This window comes from Narcine bancroftii, chromosome 7, assembly GCF_036971445.1.
Source record: "Narcine bancroftii isolate sNarBan1 chromosome 7, sNarBan1.hap1, whole genome shotgun sequence".
NCBI lineage: Eukaryota > Metazoa > Chordata > Chondrichthyes > Torpediniformes > Narcinidae > Narcine > Narcine bancroftii.
In genome coordinates this window covers 42,285,994-42,309,679 of record NC_091475.1, presented here as the reverse complement: position 1 = coordinate 42,309,679, position 23,686 = coordinate 42,285,994, and the positions used below count along the sequence as shown (strand labels likewise).

Sequence of the window (23,686 nt, the reverse complement as noted above, 5' to 3'; positions counted from 1 at the left end):
CTGGACCTGAGGGCCAGGAGCACTGCCTTTCAGACGATGGCGTTCTCCCTTTCCACCTGGCCATTACCCCTGGGGTTATAGCTGGTGGTCCTGCTGGTGGCTATGTCTCTGGCTAGGAAGTACTTTTGCAGTTCCTCACTCATGAGCGAGGACCCCCGGTCGCTGTAAATGTAGTCGGGGTACCCGAACAGGGTGAAGATGCAGTGCAGCGCCTTGATAACCATCGTCAAGGTCATATCCGGACAGGGAATAGCAAAGGCGAACCTGGAGAACTTGTCCACCACCGTCAGGAAGTAGACATTCCTATTTGAGGTGGGAAGGGGCTCTTGAAAATGACACTGAGTCATTCGAAGGGGCGTGTGGCCTTAATGAGGTATGCCTTTTCTGGCCGGTAGAACTGCAGCTTACATTCGGTGCAGATCTGGCAGCATTTGGTCATGGACTGTACATCCTCTACGGAGTATGCAAGGTTCCAAGTCTTGACGAAGTGGTACAGCCACATGACTCTGTGGTGGCACAGATTGTCATGTAGGGCCTGGAAACGGTCGAGATGCACACTAGCGCATGTCCCCCGGGATAAGGCATCTGGGGGATCATTGAGTTTACCTGGCTGATACAAAATGTTGTAATTATAGGTGGATAGCTAGATCCTCCACCTAAAAATCTTGTCATTTTTGATTTTACCCCATTGTTTTGTATTGAACATGAAGGCCACGGCCCTCTGGTCTGTCAGCAGGGTAAACCTTTTACCAGCCAGATAACGTTGCCAGTGGCGCATCACCTCAACGATTGCTTGTCCCTCCTTCTCGACAGAGGAGTGCCGTACTTCAGGACCGTGCAGGGTGCGGGAAAAAAATGCTACCAGCCAGCCTGCCTGCCTGGTTATGTGTGGCGGCCAGTGTGAAGTCGGAGGCATTGCTTTCCACCTGGAACAGGATGGATTCATCCACAGCATGCATCGTGGCCTTTGCGATGTCTTCTCAGATCTAGTGAAATGCAGCTTGGGCTTCCGCTGATAACGGGAAGGTTGTGGACCTAATTGGGGGTGGGCTTTATCGGCGTAATTGGGCACCCATTATGCATAATAGGAAAACAGCCCAGGCACCTCTTTAGAGCGTTTGGGACTGGGAGCTCCATTAGTGGTCGCATGCGGTCAGGGTCTGGGCCAATGACACCATGTGCCACGACGCATCCGAGAAGGGGCAGGCAATCTGTATTAAACATGCACTTATCCTTATTGTACATCAAGTTGAGGGACTTGGCCGTACGTAGGAACTTTGCGAGGTTAGCATCGTTGTCCTGCTGGTCGTGACCACAGATGGTGACATTGTCAAGATATGGGAGCGTCGCAGTCAGCTTGTGCTCCTCCACCATCCGATCAATAACCCCTTGAGAAGCAGAGACACAGTTAGTAAAACCGAAAGGCACCCACAGGAAGTGAAACAGTTTGCTGTCGGCCTCGAATCCCGTGTAGATTTGGTCGCTCGAGCGGAGGGGTAGTTAATGGTAAGCCGACTTGAGATCAATCGTCGAAAGACTCTGTATTGTGTGATCTTGTTGACCAAGTCGGCTATCCGGGACAGAGGGTACGTGTCCAACTGGGTCAAGCAGTTGATGGTTTGACTATAGTCAATCACCATCCAGGGCTTGCCTGCCCCTCTGACCACGAGGACCTGCACCCTCCGCCAAGAGTCACTGAACCTTGGCCCAGATGAATGCCATATTTTCAGTGCTACAGTGCCTAATTTTGATGGTGATCGGTTTACAGTCTGGGGTGAGGTTTGCAAATAGTGACGGAGGGGCCACCTGTCGGGTGGTGAGGCTGCAGGATGGTGCTGGAGACTGGGTGCTTGATTGGGGAGTGGGATCCATGAGCTGGGGGTTGTGAACAGTGAGCGGTGGTTGGGGGCCCCTGAATGCCATCGTCACACTCCTGAACTGACTCTGGAAGTGAAGGCCCAGGAGGATCAGTGCACAGAGCTGGGGCATAATCAACAATATGAAATCATTGTAACATCCCCCCCGCTACCATCAGAGACACTACACAGTACCCCCAGATACAAGTCTGTTGGTCCTTCGCCGCCATCAATACTGATCCAGTCATTGGCCAGACGGGAAGGGAGAGTCTGTGGACCACCTCGGGGTGGATAAAACTTTTCAGTACTGCCACTGTCAAAGAGGCAGTTCGTCTAGCACCCATTCACCTCAATCTGCATCATGGAGTTCATGATTGGGTGAGGGCTGGTTTGATTCAGGGTGACTGAAGCCAGGACAGGTACCTCATTGTCGTTGGTGGGGAGGCCCGACGCGCAAGATGGCGGCCTCCATGTTGACCACGCTGCCATCATCGAGGAAGAAGGCAGAAGAGGTGTCGTTGAGGGCGGAAGTGACGTCGTCAAGAAGGTAGGCTGCGGCATTGAGGATGGGGGCGGTAGCGAGTAAGAAGGTGTCCTCCTTACCACGCACACTGTCGGTACCAGAAGTTCTTTGGTCGCACGCACCACGCTGATCCTGGACAGGGTTCTGGACCTACAAACTTTCTGGTAGTGGCCCTTCTTCCCGCAGCCCGAGCAGGTAGCTCCTTTCGCGGGGCAGAGGCGTCGCAAGTGTCTAGCCTGCTTGCAGAGGTTGCATCTCGATGATGCCGGCATCATCACAGCCATGGTCAGGTCATTCGCCCCCCAATACTGATTCCCAGGATGGCGGCCCTTGTGGCGGTGCGTATGTGGTAGGCCTGCTTCTGCCCGCGATCGACTCTGCGTGGCGCTGGGCTGAATCTAAGGTCCTGGCAAGTTGGATCGCCTGTTTTATTGGGAGTTGATCCTCAAGGAGACGTTGTCGGATATAGTCCAACCTCAATCCCGACACGAAAGCGTCCTGGTCTTCCATACACTGGCCCCCTAATATTGGGGCCGTGGAGTTCCCCAAACAGTCTTTTCCCAATGTGACCAGGGATTGAACAAACTTTTCAACTGACTCACCAGCCTTCTGTTTTCTGGACGCCAGCAGGTAACGGGAGTAGACTTCGTTGACCTTGGGCTTGTAGAGCACCCGAAGTTCAGCCATCGGTTCAGAGTAAGTCGTGCTGCTTCTGATGGCCTGGAAAGCCCTCTGGCCGACTCTTGCCAGTAGGACCTTCAGCCTCTTCTCGTCTCAATTGACCACTCCAGTGGCGGCCTTGAGGAAGTTGTTGAAGCAGTTCACCCACTGTTCAAAGAGTTCTGATGCACCCGGGACTTGGGGATCTACCTCTAGCCGATCGGGGCACAGCAACTTCTCCATTACCGGAGACGTTAAGAAATTGTGTGTAATAAATTGTTGGGCATTACCAGTTACCCCAATAATCACAAGGACAAAGACAGAGGGGAACGATGCTTTATTACACACAAGACTTGGTGGCCCGGATCCAAGCTAGGGAAGTGCAGGGAAGGATATCAAAGTACACTTAAGTAGGAAAAGCACAGAAAGTGGCATGAGATATCCCTGGCAAACAAGGTCATGGTGAATCCTGAAAGGGTATTAAAAGGGTAGCTTAAGGATCAGTGTTTTGATATCCATGTGGAACCACAGGAGATGGAAGTGATCATAAATGAACACTTCTTGGCAGTTCTCATCAGCACAATATAGGAAGGAAGAAGGCAGGAACATGAGAAGATACCCATCAAGAAATCATGAATTAACTGGATATCTCTCAACTTAGAAAAAGACTATGGCATGACTTAAATGAAGTCTTTAAAATAATACAGAGGGAATGATCCGATGGGTACAGCAAGAGACCATCAAATAAGGTTTTGACTGCGTAGTCAGTGTAGTGGTTAGCACAACACAGCTGACGTGGACATTTACCCCTTCATAAATCTTCGTCCGCGAAGCCAAGCCAAAGAAAGAAGATTACAGCACCAGCAAACCGGGTTGAATCCAGTGCTGTTTGTAAAGAGTTTGTACATTGTCCAGTGTCTGAGTGGGTTTCCTTCCACATTCCAAACATGTACATTTAGTAGGTTAATTGTCACATGGTGTATTTGGGCAGTCAGGGCCAGAAGATCCTGTTACTGTGCTGTATCTAAATATAAAACTTAAAATCAAATATGGAATTTGGAAGAAGTTTTACCACAAAAATAGCCAGAATGTGAAACTCACTTCCATAGTGATCAATTGTAGTGAATGATATACAGTCATGATTCTCAACTTTTTTAAAAACATCCACAAACAACTGAAAGTATTTCTTTACTTACCACAGACCACCTGTAACATGCACATGGCTGGTGGGGAGCTAGGGAGGTCGAGCTCCTTCCCAGACCAGTGCCGGGATTTTGTATAATTTTGGTGGAACATATTTTGAGAATTTTTGGTTTGCCATCAAATGTATAATCTTGTTCTACATATTACTTGTTTATTGTATCAGTAATATACAGTCCCCTCTATAATATTTGGAACAAATACACCTTTTTCCCTCCCCTTATTGTCCCTGTTCTCCACATTTTTAAATTTATAATCAAACAATTCACGTGATTTAAAGTGTACATTCCATATTTCATTCAAGGATATTTGTGCATATTTTGGTTTGACCATGTAGAAATTAAAGCACTTTTTATACATAGTCCCTCATTTCAGGACACCATAATATTTGGGAAATAGCAATAATTGGTATATTAGTCATGTTTAGTACTTTGTTGCATATTCCTTGCATGTAATGACTGCTTGAAGTCTGTGATTCATGGACATCACCAGGTGCTGAGTATCCTCTCTGGTGATGTTCTGCCTGGCCTCTGTCTACTGCAGCCAATTTCAGCTCCTGTTTGTTTCAGGGGCTTATCCCCTTAAGTTTTCTCTTCAGCATATGGAAGGCATGCTCAATTACATTGAGCTTTGAAAAACTCCTTTGTGGCTTTTGTGGTATTTTTGAGATTATTGTCTTGCTGTTGGATGAAGTGCTGTCCAATGAGTTTGGAGGCATTTGTTGGAAGCAGATAAGATGCTGCGTGATTAGTCCACTGCTGTTCACTCTGCTAACCCACAATTGTGCAGCCAAACACAGGTTGAACCACATCAAGTTCGCTGATGACACGACAGTGGTGAGGCCTTATCAGTAAGAATGAGGTGACAGCGTACAGAGACAAAGTGCAGATACTAAGGAACTGGTACAGAGCAAACAACCTGTATCTGAACATTAAAAAAACAAAAGAGATGGTTGTCGACTTCAGGAGGGCCTGGGGAGATCATGCTCCCCTGACCATTGATGGCTCTACCATTGAGGTCATCAAGAGTATAAAGTTTATTGAAATGCACTTGGCGGAGAATCTCACCTGGTCCCTTAACACCAGCTCCATTGCCAAGAAAGCCCAGCAGCACCTCTACTTCCTGCGAAGGCTGAGGAAAGTCCATCTCCCACCTTCCATCCTCACTACATTCTATAGAGGATGTATTGAGAGTATCCTGTGCAACTGTATCACTGCCTGGTTTGGAAGCTATACCAACTTGGACTCCAAGATGCTGCAGAGGATTGTGAAGTCAGTCGGAAAGACCATTGGGGAAACCTCTTCTTAGCATGAAGGACATCTACTATATTCAATGCAGGTGGAAAGCAATAAACATGTGAAAGACTCCACACATCCCACATGTAAACTTTTCTCCCTTCTGCCATCTGACAGGAGGTACTGTAGCACTCAGGGCCCTTAAGACCCAGAGTGGGAAACAGCTTTTTCCCCAAAGCTATCAGGCTTCTGAACTGCTAGTATAGATGTGGAAAGTGTGCTGTGGACTTTCAGTGTATATCTTAATAATTTAATATTTTAATGTGTTAACTGCTTTCATTAACTTGTGTCTATGTGAATATGCTCCATGGTCCTGGAAAAACACTATCTTGTCCTACCACGTAAGCATGGTATGAACAATAAATTAAGTTGACTTGAGATGTTTCTATACACCTCAGAATTAATTTTGCTACTGCCATCTGTAGTTACATTATCAATGAAGATAAGTGCTACAACACCCCCACCACAATCTTTCACAAATAAGGTGGTATGCTTTCAATCTTGAGCAGTTCCTTTATGTCTCCACACTTTACTTTTGCCATCACGCTCATACAGGTTAATCTTGGTCTCATCTGTCCACAAAATTTTTTCTAGAATTCTCTAGGCTCTTTTAAATACTTCTTGGCAAACTGTAATCTGGCCATTATGTTTCTGTGGCTAACTGGTGGCTTGCAACTTGCAATGTCGTCTCTGTATTTCTGTTCATGAAATCTGTGGACAGCAGTCATTGGCACATCCACACCTGCCTCCTGAAAAGCGTTTCTGATTTGTCGGACAGGTATTTGGGGATTTTTCTTCATTGTGATGAGAATTCTCTCATCAGCAAAGGAGGTCTTCCTTTGTCTACCAGTTCCTTTACGATTACTAAGCTCACCAGTATGTTCTTTCTTCTTATTGATGTTCCAAATGCCCAAACCTATTGTCTCAAAGTTTTATTCCTGTTTTTCAGCCTCATAATGTCTCCTTTGACTTTAATTGGCACAACTTTGGTCCTTGTGTTGAAAATGGCAACTGCAGACTCCAAAGGTGATCAAAAGCTTAGAAGCAAGCCTAGCTGTCTTAATCCTGTACCAATGAAGCAATTAAATATATATGAGTATTCACAAACACATGAAGCCAAATGTCCCAAACATTATGGTGCCCTGAAATGGTGGAAACTATGTATTAAAAAGTGCAATATTTTCTACATTTTCAAATCAAAATATATACAAATAACCTTAAATAAAATCTAGAAGGTACACTTCAATCACATGAATTGTTTGATTGTGAATTTATAACTGAGGAGCACAGGAGCAAATAAAGGAAAAAATGTGCCAATCATTATGGAGGACACTGAATGTCTTTGTCACATTGACAAGCAGTCATCAGTGGTCCAGAACCACGTTTGAGAAATAATAATGTAGTGGTATTTAAGGGAAGGTTAGATAAGCACATGAGGGAGGAGGAAAGAGGTCCTTATGCTGATGGATTAAAAATAAAATGGATTTGGATGAGAAAACACTACCATGGATTGTTTGGACCAAACAGCATGTTTTAGTGTGGTATATCATCTGCTGTATGAAATAATCCTATATACTTCTTCCCTGAACAATTCAAGAGCGTGTTTGAGCAGAATAATGAAAATGGAGCATTTTGTCAGAAACTAAAAATAAAATTGATCATATTTTTAACATGCTCATTTGATAATATGTAGATTATCAGGTACAGAGGCATGTTTAAATAAACCTTTAAAAATAATTCATCCTCTTTCTATCACAACAATTATGGCAAATGGATACCTTGGTTTATGTACATAAACTTAACAGGATACAATAGTTAGTTATGGTTCCTATAGTTTTTAGTTACCAATTGATCCAGTTTTTGAAACATCTTCCCTCTAATTTACATTAAACTATAGATGACTTTAATAATTTTAGATGAATATTTTATTTTTTTGTCTTTAGAATTACTGAATAATATTTAAACAATGCTTTATAACCTTCTTCTAAAGTAATGATTCCCAAAGTGGGCATTGCCACCCCCCTGTGGGCAGTGGAAATATCCAAGAGGGTGGTGAGAGAAATTCTGAACATTTAGTCTTGTTATTATTCAGTTGCTGCAAAGTTTAATGAAGAATCCAGTGCAGTAATTTTCTGACCAGACAGGCAAAATAAATGGCGACAAGGCATTCTTGTGAGAGCTGGTCTCAGTGGCCACCATGTTGCACTGGCGTCACTAGCCACCTCCCCCAACCACCCCCCCCCCACACAGCACCGCCACCAACATCCCTTCTCAGTGACACCTCTAAACTCTGTGATCAGCGCTGCCACCAAACCCCCTCTCAGCAACCCCCTCTCAGCACCCCCCTCAGTGTCCCTCCCTCGATGCCGCTACCCCCCTCGGCGCCACCACTAACCCCCCATTAGCGCCATCACAAACCCCCTCTCGGCATGCCCCCACCTTTGGCACCACCACTAACCCCCCTCTCAGCACTGCTGCCACCACCACCCCCTTCTCTCAGCGCCATCATTACTCCTCTCGCTCGGTGCCACCGCTAGCCCCTCCCCATCACCACTAGCCCAATATCCCCCACCAGCACCGTACCTCCCCTTGGCCCAGCCACTAGCCCCTGGCACCGCTGCAGCCAACCCCCCACGGTGCTGCTGCAGCCAACCTTCCCCTTGGCGCCGCCACCAAACCCCCATCTCAGCGCCACCACCAAACCCCCTCTCAGCACCGCCACCAAACCCCCTCTCAGCACCGCCACCAAACCCCCTCTCAGCACCGCCACCAAACCCCCTCTCAGCGCCGCCACTACTGCCCTCAGTACCACCACTAACCCCCCCCCCCCATGCCATTATATGGGGGCGTTCAGGATGTGGCCTGGAGGCCAAGGGGGCAGCAGCCCAAAAAAGTTTGGAAACCACTCTTCTAAAGGAATATCAAAAACATTTCTGGAGAATAAACAATGCTTTAACAATTCTGTTATAAACCATACCTTAATAGCTGAAAGAGACGAAAAAGCTTTTCAAGGTGGATTTTGAGAAGAATTGAAAAATTTAAAAAAGACAATTATTATTAAGACAATTATTATTTTCTCAAACTAGGCAAATATAATTACTTTTATTTAATATTTTTATAAAATGACAAATCACAGAGAACATTTAACTAGTTTATTAGTTTAACTGTGCACGATTATTCCTTACTAATAGGAATTTGACCATACTTTGAGCAATAAGCTTGGTATTATTTAATCAGTCAAAACCACGTCTTAAACAAACTCTAAGAATGTGATGATATATTCTCATTTACATCAAATATATATTAAATGGAGACAACTAATTAGAAATTTTGGTATTTTTGAACACTTTTGCTCAGCTCTCTGAGCTGAAAGTAGTAAACATACCTTCGGTAAAAAGCAGAATGGAAAACAGGATGCTTTCTCCCTTCATCTTCATCATAACAAACTGAAAAACGGCTGTAGATCCAGAAGGATTATCTTAATTCCCCACGTCATTGTACTTAATAAGTACTTTGACCCTTATCTCTTCTTTAATCCCTTGTCCTTATTTCCTCTTTTTTTGAGGCTGACAGAAAAGAAAGTGACAATGAAACATTTAGATAGCACTTTTAAAGGACGTACATTTTATTTTCACCTTTCAGTACCTAATGATGCCTCAAATATTTGACAGGCAATCAAATATGTCATGCACCAATGTTGTAATTCAGGAATCCACATACAACAAAGTCCATAAAGTAGAAATGAAATAATGACTGGATAATCCATTTTTTTCTTGTTAGTTGTGGAATAAATATTAGATAGGGATAGAATAACTTCAGTGCACTCTCTGAAATAGTGTCATGTCATGCATCGACTAAGATGGAAAATAGGCTTCAGTTTAATATCTCATCTGAAAAGCAAAACAGCCTCAGAATGGTACTCATGTGTAAGCCTGGATTATGTATGATTAACTCCCTTGTGTGGGGTGAATCCCATATAGTGGGACAATGTATTTGTTCTCAAATGATTTTAGCCATTAAAAGGCAATCTAACATTATTATTCCTAAAGTAACATCAAAAACTTACAAGATTCCTTCCTTGATTAATCTTTTGTAGATATTAATGATAGGCATAGAGTCACATTCTTTCTCTCCACTACCACCTTCATCTCTGTTCTTTGACATCTGAATGTGGCTGAAGTCACATTTTCAAGTAAGTAGTCGCATCCTATTCTCCTCATACCCTGACTTACTTGCCTGTTTGCTCAAGCTGAATCTAATGTGGCATTAAATAGACTTTTGTTTAACTAAGATCCTTGGTCCCAATTTTTACACCTATCATGAACACAGCAAATTTCCACAGCCACATTTATTAATGCTGCACTTAGTCCTGGCAATACTGAAGCCTTTATCTATGTTTTTGCTATAAGCCAATCTAAAGCTTCAATTCAGTAACTTATCTCAAAAATCTATTGCCTGTAGTCTGTTCCATACAAGTACCTGAAACACCACATTTTTAATTGGTTATGTCTCAAAAAGGTATCGTCACATTGGAGCCTATTTACTCAATTCTTTTGTCAGTTTTTTTCTTATATTAATGCAAACAACAATTTTTCTTGAGTTTCCCTTAGTTTCTTCTACTTCAAATCAACTTCTAATTACTAGTACCTGCAATGGTCTACAATTCAACAACTGCCAGGGCAAAGCATTCTATACTTTCACGATTGTCTAGATGAAGAAATTTTGTCTCTTTGTATTCAGTTAATGACAAATTTCAAATTGATAATGAAAATTAAGGCTGGCAGGAAGCCTTGTTAAGAGAGTTAATATAACAGATCAGTTACCATTCCATCAGAATGGCATTAGAGATAAAATATGACTTAGGATCCATAGGTGACATTATATGACAGTAGAAATGACAGAACAGTATTAAAAAAGGTTGTTATGAGACAACCAGGGAAACAAAAATGGGTGAAAAGAGATAAGAATAGAAAAAGCAGGTGTAATCTGAAATATTATTTGGCTGATGAAGGATCTCGACCCAAAACTTTGACTGTTTTGGTCCCTTCACAGTTACTGACTGACATGATGAATTCCTCCATCAGTTTGGTTTTTTATTTGCTCCAGATTCCAGCATTTGCAGTCTCTTGGAGATGTCCTGGGGGTGAACTAGGATTTGGTGGTACCTCCGGATGAGGTCCACCTTGGAGAACACCCATGCTCAGTGCAGATTGATGGCAAAGTCTTGGATGTGGGGCACGGGATATCTGTTGGGCATGGTGGCCTCGCTGAGACAATGGTAGTCACCGCATGTTCTCCAAGCCCCTGTTAATTTGGGCACCATGTGGAGGGGAGAGGCCCAGGGACTGTCGGAGTGCCACACAATGCCCAGCTCCTCTTATTTCTTTAACTCCTCCTTCGCCAGGCTGAGCTTTTTGGGAGGGAGTTGGCGTGCCCTGGCATGGAGTGGGGGTCTCCTCAGTCAATATATGCTGCCTTACCCCATGCTTTGGCTCAGCCGAGGAGAACTGTGGTGCTATTAACGAGGAGAACTTCGCTAGGATGCGGCAAATTCATTGTCCAAGAGTGATATAGAGTGGGGGACGAGTAGTTTGGCTTCCCCCAGAGGCAGAGTTTGAAAGGTTTTGCTGTGCACCAAGTGCCATCAACAAGCAAGCAGCGGGACCAAAGGGAGTCAGCCCCCAGGAGTGGTTGCGCCACTACTGTGAGGGTGAAGGTCCATGTAAAGTGGCTGTTGCCGAAACAAAGGGGGATGGTGCGGGCCCAAAAGGTTTGAATGGAAGAGCTGCTGGCTACCCAAGAAAATAGTCTCCTTCTATGCTATAAAAAATATACTGCAATTCACCAGAGGAATAAACCATTTCATTCCCAAGACCACATTCCCATCATTGATGTTCTCACACTTCCAGCCACATGGAGCTAGCCATGTCACGTGTACATCAAGTTTCTCAAACTGACCTTGTTTTTTAAACTATGTCATGGATAGAGATTTCCAGTACAGTTGAAATGCTTTATCATCACTAACTCCTGGGAATCTCTGGCTCACAACCACTCAAAGTGGAAGATGAGCACTTGCAATGACATTGAGAACCTATGATAATGCACCAGAAGCACACAGAAGCTCTACATAAATGATGTGGGGAGCATATCACCTCACAAACTACTGCCAGCAGGCTCTGGAAAGCATTTCCTGCTTCATCTGTGTCAACATTTACAATTTCTACACTGGGTCTAATCAATCTCTTTAAAACCACAAAACTGGAGTACAAGTCATCCGTTATTCCCAAGGGAATATTCAAGGAGGAAGAGGTGTTACAGACCCAATATAGCATTTTTTTGCAGATATAAAATAATTTTTTTGCACACCAAATCTTTTGAATTTCAGTACATTTATCAGGATGATTTCTTGAAGCCTGAAACAATAACATTGGCTAGGTTCGTTGATGCATACAGTAATTTAAATTTAAATGTGTAGATATTTTTGAGGTTTATTTTCTGTGAAGTGGCTATATGCACTTATTGGAAAATTTGCCTGCTACAATTATAGCAATTACAAAATATCCTTTTTAAAAAAAATTGTTAGTTTGAAAGAAATCTCTTCCAGAACGATATGTGATGTTGTAATTTTCAAACTGCCACAATGATGATTATACGCTGTACATGATTGCAAAAATAAAGAATCAGGAAGTAACAACTTTGTCTATTTTTTTTGTAATGAAGGATGAACAAGAGCTATAAAGAGGAACAAAAATCAGCTTAATTGTGCAAATACTAATGATTCAGATAGATAAGGTTCTAACCTGTTGTCAAGCTTCTTTCTTAATTAACTACTCAAGAGGAAGCATAAAGCCTCAGTGTAGATGTGCCATACATTAATTTCTTCTCTATTCTAGAAATAGAAGTGAAGCAACTAAGAAAGGATAACGCCCATCCTGAGAGTGAAAATGGGGGAGGTGACTCATGATAATAATTCCAGGGATGTGAGGGTTAACTTTGATGTTTGATGGTTCTGGGTCGATACTCGCTGGAGTTTAGAAGGATGAGGGGGGAATCTCATGGAAGCATAGCAAATATTGAAAGGTCTAAATAATAGGACTATGAAGAGGATTCCACTTGTGGGAGAGTCTAGAACCAGAGCGCACAGCCTCAGAATAAAAGGACATGCCTTTGGAGCGGTGATGAGAAATTTCTTCAACCAGATGGTAGTGAATTTGTGGAATTCATTGCCGTGGACAGCTATGGAGATCAAGTCATTGGGTATAGTTAAAACAGAGGTTGATAGATTCCTGATTAATAAGGGTGCCAAGGTAATGGGGGAAAAAAACAGGAGAATAGGTTTGACATACATCAGCCATGATTTAAATGGTGGAGCAGACTCAATGAGCCAAATGGTCACTATATACTTGTGTAATCATTGATACTGTGTATTATCAACCACTCCCCCTCCTCCTTTTTGGCCCCAAAATTGTGTGTTTTCATATGATCCATGTAAAAATCTACCCTTTTTTTGCCATGACCCCCCTGCCCATCAGGATTCATGATGCCCCAACCGCCTGCCAATCCAAGCTCCCAACGCCTTGACTGCAGATCCTTGCCTCAGCTGTCCACCCACTGAAGCTCCCAACGATCCAAATGAGAACTTGCAACCCAGTCCCGGCCATCAAAGCTCCTGACGCTTTGAATAACGCGGTAAGTACAGCGGTCAAAAGTATGACAGTAAAAGTTGACTCCAAAAAATTGGTCCAAAAATATTTGACAATTACACAAGTACATACGGTAATTGTGCTCTTAATTCTTATTGTCTCATGTATTTAAGTCTTTTCCTTTCACTCTTATTTTTGTGGCTTTCTGTTTTGATTTTAGATAATGATGTCATGCCAACATGCATTTTGAGAATTAGAATACAAGCCTAGTCTTATAAATATACAGTAATCCAGAAAAAGGAAGAGAAAGAACAAATCAATATAAATAATTACATAATTTAACTTAAATCATCTGTAATGGAGACAAGTTAGATTACTCCCAAAAAATGGATGCTGAGATGTATTGGGAGATTAATCTATACATTTTCTATATAATACATTCCAATTTAATCTATCTTTCCACTTCCAATTCCATTTCCTTTTGCAACTGACCCGAGGAAAAAAAACCTCGTTCCAATTCAACTACATATGCACTTTCAAAGTCTTAACATATTAGTACTTATGCCACAACATTTCGGCAGGTACCCACTCTTCGACTGGATTTTTGCTTCTACCTTTATCCTCAAATACTCATTAAAACCATTACTGTTTCCATCACAACTTGATACAGTTCTCATCTTTGCTTTCTTTAAGTATAATGGGTGTGGGATTGAATTGATAGTTCAAATATTGGTTCAGTATTCATTGTCAAATACAGTTTGATCGTATACAGAATAATAGGACCCATTTTTATATTAGGACTGCAAAGCCATTCTTCACCATTGGACTAGCAATGCCTTTGTGAAGTTCTAATCTGCTGCCCTCCTTTAAAACAATGCTCATCATAAGAATTTTAGGAACAGAAGCAGAAATGGACCCCATGTGCCCCCTCCCTCCCATTCCAATTCAGATTACAGCTGATTTTCTGTTTCATCAAAACTTTGGAAGAAAGAATGTAAACATATTTCTTAAATGGAGTGAGACTACAAAATATTGTGGTACGGTGGGATCGGGGCATCCTGGTGTATAAAACCCAAAAGGATGGAATGCAGCTACAAGAAGTAATTAACAGAGTGAAAGGTAGCCTAAATAGCAAGAGTAATGAAGTGTAAAAGTAGTAAAGTTTTAATGCAGCTGAGCACCAATGAGACCACACTTAGAATACTGTGCAGAATTTTGACCACCATATTCAAGAAAGCATGATGCAGAGAAGTTTCACTGCATTAAGGATGAAGGATTCATGCATGAAGGAAAGTTGAGAAAATTGAATTTTCTCGAATTAAAATTTTGGACAATTAAGGCCTTTTTACATTGGCAACCCACTAAACTGGTGTGTGAACAACTCATTTTGAAATACTGGTAGGCCTATTCACACTGGACCAAGAAAAACTGGTTTCGTGCACCCTTTCACATTACCATTTCACGGTATCTCGGAGCTAAGGGGGACCCAACCTCCAGCAGTGAGTATTAAATAGTCACAGACAGTGAATGCTTTGTTCTATAAGATTACTCACACCTCACTCCAGCCTCTCAGTCTCTTGAGTTGGGGGATGTGGTGGGGGGTGTGGATGTGTGTGTGTGTGGGTGTTATGTGAGTAAACAGATTTGATGGTCTCAAAATCAAGGACTCTGAATGCAGTTTTGTAGTAAATGATTTTATTTACAAAAGATGGGCAAGATAAAATGGTAATGGAGATTACACACACATGCGCACGCACAGATTAGAGCGAGCGTGGTAAAGTGGTAGAGGGAATAAAACAGATATGAGCCTGGGAAAGTTGTACTGAAAATGGAACATATGCGCACAATTTATAGATGAACGTGGGAAAGTTGCACCTGCAATGAAATACATGCAAAAATGGTAACTTGCCACGCAACCTTCAGACCTGCTAGAAGTAATAGAGTTTTTTTTAAACTCCATGCCACAAACATGCAATTTGATGAACAGCATGTGGACTGTTTGTAGTCATTCAGGCAGGTTCCTGTTCTTCTTATTCTGCACTCTTTCCATATGCTAGTTAACATTGTTCTCTGCAAAGATCTTACCTTTTTGCTCTTTCCATTCCCTACCATTTTAAGAACTTCCCATGCATGCAAGTGCGTCATCAGCGTATCACTAATGGGACCAGGCATACCATTGGAGCCGATTCAAAATGGATCACCTCCCTAGGTGGTTAATTCCAAGGTTGATTTGGAGCCCCCGTACTGGTTCTGGACCATTCACACTGGTACGTGAACCGGTAAATTGCTGGTTTCAAGTGCCAGTGTGAAAGGGGCCATAATAAATAATTAGTGCAAAAAAAGAGAAAAATGAGGTTCATTTTTCATGAAGCAATATGATGGTGGAGGGGAAGAAACTGTTTTTGTAATGATGGGTGTGCACCTTCAGGTTCTTGTACCTCCTTCCTGATGGCAATAGTGGAAAAAGGGCCTGGCCTGACTGATGAGAGTCCTTAATGATGGAACCTGCTTTTTTGAGTCACCACCTCTTAAAGATGTCCTTAATGGAATGAAGACTAATGCCTATAATGGCACTGGATGAGTTTATAATCCTCTGAAGCCTTTTTTTCTCCTGTGCATTGGCACCTCAATTGTGATGCAACCAGTCAGAATGATCTATATGGTATATCTGTAGAAATTTGCAAGAATCTGATGATTGTGGTCTTCTGATGAGGAGGTCAAGCATCCAGTTACAGAGGGAGGTTCAGAGGCTCAAATTTTGAAGCTTCAAGTCAGAGTTTGACATTGAACTATATGGGAGTCAAATGCATTGGGTAGTGACAAGGAAAGTAGTGTAGAGATCAAAATTGAATCATCCATGATCTTGATGAATGGTGGAGCAATCTTGAGAGGCCATTTGGGCTATTTCTATTCCAGTTCCTTATGTTCCTGAAGTAAACTCATGACCTTAGCTTACAAAAATATATCGACCTCTGCTTTGAATATACTCAGCTATTGAGACTCTCTTTGAGAGAGAGTTCTATTGAGAGATCTTTTTGGTGAGAGTCATCAATTGTAAATGACGCTATAGTTGGAGGCCACATAAATTAGCAACTAGTTAATGACCTGTGACATGCAATTTTAAACTATAAATTGCCAGCAGTTTCTCCTTAGGACTAAATACAACTTCTGCTATTTGCACCTGCTTAGTTAAATATGGAAGTTCAAAATTTATTGAATACTAGATTGTTCTGCCACAAACTGTGCTGTTGTACTCTTTGCTAATGTAATCAAAATAGAACTGGTGAGGTGAATATCATTGTTTTATACACCATTCAATGCAAAAAAAAAGCTGCAAATATTAAACTTTTTGCAATGCCCAAAAATAAAATTATTTTTTGATAAATATCACTGACCCCGCACAAATAATTTTACATCTACTAAATGCCAGTCCTTAAACATAAATTTAAAAATTTGATTGTTTTAAATATATTTATGTTATGAAAGTTTGACAAGAATCTCGGGCTTCTTGGAATATAGTTTTGACTTGTCCATTCTCTTAACTTTTCTTGTATCACTCGTCATAAGAAACTTTGAACAGAAAGAAGCATAATTGTGCATCGTGGTTACACTTTGATGGAGAGCATTAAGTAAATAATTTTCAATAGTGATGAGAGTTACTGAATTTTATTCTCATGGTTCTTTAGTGCATCAGTGATTTGCAGCATCAGAGAATGAGTTGGCCAATTAATCTGTTCAACTAACCTTGTTTCATAATCGGAATGTCCTGGTGGAACTAAAATGTATCAAAATCCATTCTGAAATTTTCAACTGACTCGCCTCAGCAATCTTTTGTGGAGAGTACCACTCACAATCCAATGGACTCCTAGAAAGGTTCCACAGACAGTTGAAATGATCCCTTATGACGTGTCTGCAGGGACCTAACTGGGTTGACGAATTGCTCTGGGTACTCTTTGGCGTACGAATGGCATCTAAGGACAATTATAGGTGTCTCATCGGCAGTGCTGGTCAACGACAATTATAGGTGTCTCATTGGCAGAGCTGGTCAACGGCACGTCTTGATGGTTCCAGGAAAATTTGTATCAGACTCACAAGGGTGGAAGGAGATACCTGCAACAGTTCTAAGCAAGCTCCGCGAGAAGATCAGTTCTTTAGCGCCCATACCAACATCTCAACACAGTCAAGCCAGGTCCTATATACCCCAGAACTTGCAGGACTGCAAGTACATTTTTGTACAGAAAGGAACACACCAACACCAAGCACCATTCCACTGTCCTTCAAGGTACTAAGACACAATGATTTTACATATATCTTGGACATCAGAGATAAAGGGGAAGTTTTTCCAATTGACTGCCTCAAACCTGCCCATCTGGATCTGGTCGGACTAGTCGTGTTTCAGGAATCTTGGTGGAGAGGAAGGCCACCCAAACAAAAAAAAATATACAGACTTTGGGGGCCTGCAGCAGGATTGCTGGTTCTGGGGTGGGGGGTCAGTCATGTGGTGAACCACTTACCGGCAATCGAACTGGCTCCCAAAATGGCGGACGTGCTGTGAAAAACGCGGGAAATTGACCGACATCCAACACAGGTTTTTATCTGAGCTGATGACATCAGTGATGATGTCAGTTCCTGTCCATATGACAGAAGCAATGATGTATACAAGCCCAGCATGCAAGCTTGGAGGTGTCAGTCTTGCACTAGACTCCACAACGTATACATCAACTTCCCCATCTATACATCAACTTGACAACATGTACACTGACATCCATAGTAGCTCAGTATAGAATACTTCGCTACAGGTACAAATTTTAGCTTATCCAGGACTGGCTTCAGATAAGTCATATAACACAGGGATCATAGATAGATGGTAAAGGGTGGCTCTGGGTTCAAGCTTGGTCTAATCTTTGTCCAAGTAGAATTTGAAGGAGAGTTCCTAAATTATATTGTTGGATGAATTGTGCAAAAGAAAATGAGGATACAAGACAGATCCAGATAAGACGCCAAAATGAATGACAAAGGTGCATGCAACCCCTGTATAATTTTCTCTCAGTCCAAATGAAGAGTGTACCAGATGTGTTATATTTGTAATTAGATGTTAACTAAGATTGAAAAAGTGCCAAGAAAATTTACAAGGATATTGCTGGGACTAGAAGAGCTGAGTTATCGGGAAAGTTTGAATTGGAGAATGAGAGGAGATTTGATAAAGGTACACAAAATAATGAGGGGTATAGAAAAGGTGAATGTCAAGAGGCTGTTTCCACTGAGGTTGGGTGTGACAAGAACTAGTGGATATGGGTTTAGGGTGAAAGGTGAAATGTTTAAGGGGAGCATTAGGGGTAACTTTACTCAGAGGTGAGAATGTGGAACAAGCTTCCAGCAGAGGTGGTGGAAGCGGGTTCAATTGCGATACTTATGAGATTGGACAGGTAAATGGATGGGAGGAGTATGGAAGGCTATGGTCTGGGTTTAGGTCAATGTCCACAAGATCAACAAACCCACATGTCCTGACAGACCCATTGTTTCTGCATGCTCCTGTCCCACTGAACTGGTGTCTGCTTACCTCCACTCCATTTTATCCCTCCACATCTACAGCTGCAATACTTCACATGCCTTCCACCTTCCAGTTCCCTGAACTCGACCACCTTATCTTTACTATGAGCATCTAATCACTATACACCTTCATTCCCCATATCGAAGGCCTCAGAGCCCTTTGTTTCTTTCTCGACAACAGACCCAGCCAATCCTGTTCCACCACCACCCTCCTCCAACTGGAAGAACTTGTCCTCACCGTCAATAACCACCTTTGACTCAACCCACTTTTTCCAAGTCAAAGGGCAGCTATGGGTATCCACATGGGCCCCAGCTATGGCTGTCTTTTTGATGGAACAATCCATGCTACAAGCCAACACAGACAGAACTCCTTAACTCTTCCTCTGCTACATCAATGACTATTTTGGTGCTGCCTCTCACACCCATGGTGAGCTCATCGACTTTATCCACTTTGCTGCCAATGTACACCTTGACCTCAAATTCACTTGGTCCATCTCGAGCAACACTCTCCCTTTTCTTGATCTCTCTGTCTCCATCTTGGGAGACAATCTGTTGACAGACATCTTCGACAAACCCATAAACTGCTACAACCACCTCAATGACACTTCTTTCCACCCTGTGCCCTGTAATGGTTCCATTCCTTTCTCTAAATTCCTCTGTCTCTGTCACATCTTCTCCCAGGATGAAGTTTTCCATGCCAGATCATCAGAGATGTCCTCCCTTTTACCCTCTATGACCATCAACTTCACCCGTATATCCTCCATTACCCATACATCTGTCCTGGTCTCCTCCACCCCCATACGCAACAAAGACAGGATTCCCCCTTGTCCTCACCCCACCACCCCCCGCATCAAATATATTATCCTCCACCATTTCTGCCACCTACCACGTAATCCCACCACCAGACACATCTTCCTTCTGCTTCCCTCTCTGCCTTCTGCAGGGATGGCTCCCTCAGTGACTCCCTCATCAATTACTCCCTTCCCACCAATTGCCCTCTTGGTACCTACCCCTGATCTACTTACACCCACACTTCCTCCCTCACCAGCATTCGGGGCCCCAAAAAGTCCTTCCAAGTGAAGCAACACCACTTGTGAATCTGCAAGGGTTATTTACTGCATCTGATGCTCCCGTTTTGGTCTCCTCTACACCGGAGAGACTGGACGTAGACTAGGAGATTGCTTCGTTGAACACCTCGGCTCTGTCCGTCGCAAAAGTCCCGTTCCCTTGCATACATGTCTGTCCATTGTCTCATGCACTTCCAGACTGACACCACTCACTTATTGGAGGAACAATACCTTAACCTCTGTTTGGGCTCCCCCCAACCAGATAGCATTAACTTTGCCTTCAGTTTCCATTAGCCCTAACATCTAATCTTTCCTATGTCTCCTTTCCTTTAGCTCTGTATCTCTCTCTCCCTTTTCCCTCTGTCTCCTTTCAGAGGCAAACCCCCCCCCACCACCTAATCAATTCTCACTTTTCCCTCTCCTGTCCACTTAACCAGTGGTGCAGTGCTAATTTTTTAGGTGCAGGAGCTCAATGAAAACGGTGACAAGGAGGTGCCTGGAGTAGCCCCATGAGGTGCAGGAACCAATGGTCCTGCAGCTCTGCACCCCTGCACATCATATCCAATTAACACCTTTTGTCTGTACTCTTTCCTCCTCCCATACTTCCCTTTTCACCAGTCTTTTAATATAGGTGCTTGCCTGCTTTCTATTCATACCTTGAGGATGGGGTCAGCCCCAAAACATTGCTAATATATCTTTATCTCCTGTGGACGGTACAAAACCTACAGTGTGAAACACGAAAATCTGTAGATACTGTTATTGTAGTATTCCCGATGGGGTTCATCATGGAGGACCACTACTTCATCAGCCAAAGGAAGATATTTAGTGGTAATCAGGGAAAGGTCTTCTTGTCCATGTTTGACCTGATGCAATAATCAATGTTGAAGACTCTCTCCTATACAATATTGTAAGTCTGTCCTGCCTTGTTTGACAGACCCATGAACTATGACAGAAAAGTCTGGCACATTTTCTCTAAGGTTTGCCTGGCTGGTGAAAAAGATGGCTTTCCAATTCAGAAGTAATGTCCAGATTGCTTGTGAAAATATTTCTAAATGACATTCAGTGGTCATCCATGTTCAAGTGGGTCAAATAGAAGGCAATGGTTGGGGTTATTATTATTGAGTAGTCTTTTGGTGCCTGCCACATTGACCACCGCCAGTGGGCTGATATCGCCTCCAACCGTGCATCTTGGCGCCTCACAGTTCGGCGGGCAGCAACCTCCTTTGAAGAAGACCGCAGAGCCCACCTCACTGACAAAAGGCAAAGGAGGAAAAACCCAACACCCAACCCCAACCCACCAATTTTCCCCTGCAACCGTGCCTGCCTGTCCCGCATCGGACTCGTCAGCCACAAACCAGCCTGCAGCTGACGTGGACATTACCCCTCCATAAATCTTCGTCCGCGAAGCCAAGCCAAAGAGTCTTTATAGACGAGTAGTCTTTATAAACTCCAACCAATCAATTTGGAACTCCTCTGCAACTACTATTTGGTTTGGTGAACTCTAACCTGGGATTGATGTTTTTTTTTTGTTAATTGAAGTTAGTCAGGAGTTGGGGGGAAATTGATTTTCTATAGTTGAATGGCTAAACAATCTTGAGAGGTTAAATGTTGCACTATAAACACAAATGTGGAAGGTCATGGCCGTGACCAAGTAAAGAGCAGGAAAGTGAACTGGCAAACATCTTACCTTGGACTGCCATCTCCATAGTGCCCGCAACGAGAAACAAATATTCAGCAACCCCCTGAGGTTCTTCCATCAGTGGAGAGGGTACCATTGTTTTCTGGCTGTCAGAAAAGCGCGAATAGCCCCCCCCCCCCAACCCCCCCAACCCCCCCAAACCGTGAGCACCACCAAGCAAATGACAAAATGGCAGCCTCGACGCCGCCACCACACGAAATGCCCAGCAACGGGTTGCCATGGTAACCATTGGGCGAGCGGAAGCTCTCGCGATATCCGACTGTCAGCAACCAGAGATCCCGCCCACTTCCTCCAGGCCTTTCCCCAACCCCCCCTCCCCCTTCCTTCCTTCCCTCCCTCCCTCTCCCTCCCTCAGTCACCAACATAAATCTGTCGGCTGCTGCGTGCGCTCAGCAGCCCGGCACCGGACCCCTGACGAAGTGAGGAACGAACGATGATGCCTGGAGCAGCGTTGGAGTGGGAGTGAGGTGTCAGGAAATCGAGGGGAGGTGGGCCACTTGAGCTCGAGCGTCACCTCTTCGGTCCAACTCTTCACTCGAGTTCGGGGACGATCGGCAGCCTGCGTCCAGATAGGCGACATCAATGGGTGAGTGAGTGAGCGAGCCAGGGAAGGAGGGCGGGCGGGCAGGCGTTAGAGAATGCGAATGCGGCACCCCCCCACCCACCCCCGCCGTCAGAGAGTGGATGGCGAGCTTGGGCTGAGTTGGGTGCCCCCACCCCATCCTGCCAACGCGTGCATTCGCGCGCCCCCGCCTGACACGTTTGCAGCGGTGGGAACACCGCGACATTATTCTCGACGGCGGTATCTGCATCCTTCCACCGTCCAGTCCTGGTCATTTTTCCGGGTATCACTGCGTAACAGACCGAGATGCCTAATCACTTCCCCAACCAGCTGAAAATTTCACTCCAGACAAATGCACCGACTTGGCGTGGACATGCATCAGGAGTGAGTATGAATAAAGAGGGCGATGGCCGTAGGGTTGCAGTAGGCTATGCATACATACATAGACACTGCAAAATACAATGGAGCATTGGCGCAGCTGAGAAACTCCAGTCCTGTCCGAAAGCACTTTCACAACATCCTTAATGATTTTACGAAATTACTGTCACTCCAAATGTCACACTGGACCTCCCTCTCCCGACTCGTGTTGTCGATTTTGCTTTTGCAATTTCCTCTGGCAATCTTGGAGGAAGCCTTGTTTATAACTAACTATTGGACGATGTCTCTGGAATGGGCAGTATTTTGTTTCTAATACAGTAGTCTTCAATAAATTTAATCCAGGCTGGTTTAGTGAATTATTCCTACGGCATGCACTCGCTGTTAAATAATTAGAGGGAAGTGTCAATAATTAGAAGGATTGACAGATTCATGTTCAACATATGCAACGGATCTATGTTCTTAACAGTGGATTTTTGCTTCTCAGTGAATAGGTTGTAAATTATAATTGGTCTCAAACGTTTGAATGCATTGTCCAAGACTGATATTTCAGAAGTGATGGTATTTTCTTTTGGATGATGCTTTTTAGATAAGATCTATCAGGAAGCAGTGTTTGTTTTCAAATGGACACAAAACTTGCTAAAGCATTCTTGAAGTGTTGTTAATATTTGTCTCATTGAAATATTTTAATGGTTCTGAAAAAGAGTTGGTTACATGAAGTTTGTAGAGATGCAGCACATCGACTGTCTCCTTGAGTCCATCCCAATCATCAATCACCTAATTGCACTAAACCAACATAAATTGCACCTTTTTATTCTCCCCAGATTTTCATCAACACTTTCCCCACTCCAATTCTAGATGATATTGGTGTTCAGCAGTTAACACTATTGGAGTTACTTTAAACCGAGCCTCCACAGAACCTAGTTCAATAGAATCATCTCGTGCAGGGAACTAAAGGGAACTGATAAGACCATGAGAAATATCCTGGCATTGTTACTAACTTGCAAAAGATGTCTTACGGTTGTGAATATTTTAATGTGCTTATTTATAAATCTGATTCCACACATAATGGAAATGTTTGTATTTAAATAAGTTACTTCCTGTACTGAATGTTTAACCTCAATTTGATCTTCGTAGAGAAAAGTGCACAGTAGTGCAATTATATACTGACAAGAAACCGGGATGGGTAGGTAATAGACATTAAAGTTGGTATAAATGTATTAATTTTAGATTTGTAATCTGTAAATAGGGAGTAC

General features: G+C 43.3%; 2 protein-coding genes across 3 annotated transcripts in view; one reads left to right on the top strand and one right to left on the bottom strand.

Annotated features, from left to right (window-relative positions):
- The window catches only part of rs1a (retinoschisin 1a), a 31,933-nt gene extending 10,333 nt beyond the window's left edge, over nt 1-21,600 (bottom strand). The window contains exons 1-3 of one of the 2 annotated variants that reach the window (XM_069889832.1): nt 21,482-21,600; nt 8,920-9,100; nt 8,512-8,537 (exon numbers count right to left, since the gene is read on the bottom strand). In XM_069889832.1, the coding sequence (XP_069745933.1) occupies nt 8,512-8,537; nt 8,920-8,974 (81 nt within the window). In that variant the 5' untranslated portion in view covers nt 8,975-9,100; nt 21,482-21,600. Of the gene's footprint in view, nt 1-1,268; nt 1,364-8,511; nt 8,538-8,919; nt 9,101-21,481 lie in introns of those variants that run through there. The other variant, XM_069889834.1, reaches the window with a different exon arrangement.
- A 197-nt stretch (nt 21,601-21,797) lies between these two features.
- sh3kbp1 (SH3-domain kinase binding protein 1) overlaps nt 21,798-23,686 on the top strand; it is a 172,686-nt gene continuing 170,797 nt past the window's right edge. The window contains exon 1 of the mRNA XM_069889811.1: nt 21,798-22,079. Within this exon, the coding sequence (XP_069745912.1) occupies nt 22,076-22,079 (4 nt within the window). The 5' untranslated portion in view covers nt 21,798-22,075. The remainder of the gene's footprint in view (nt 22,080-23,686) is intronic.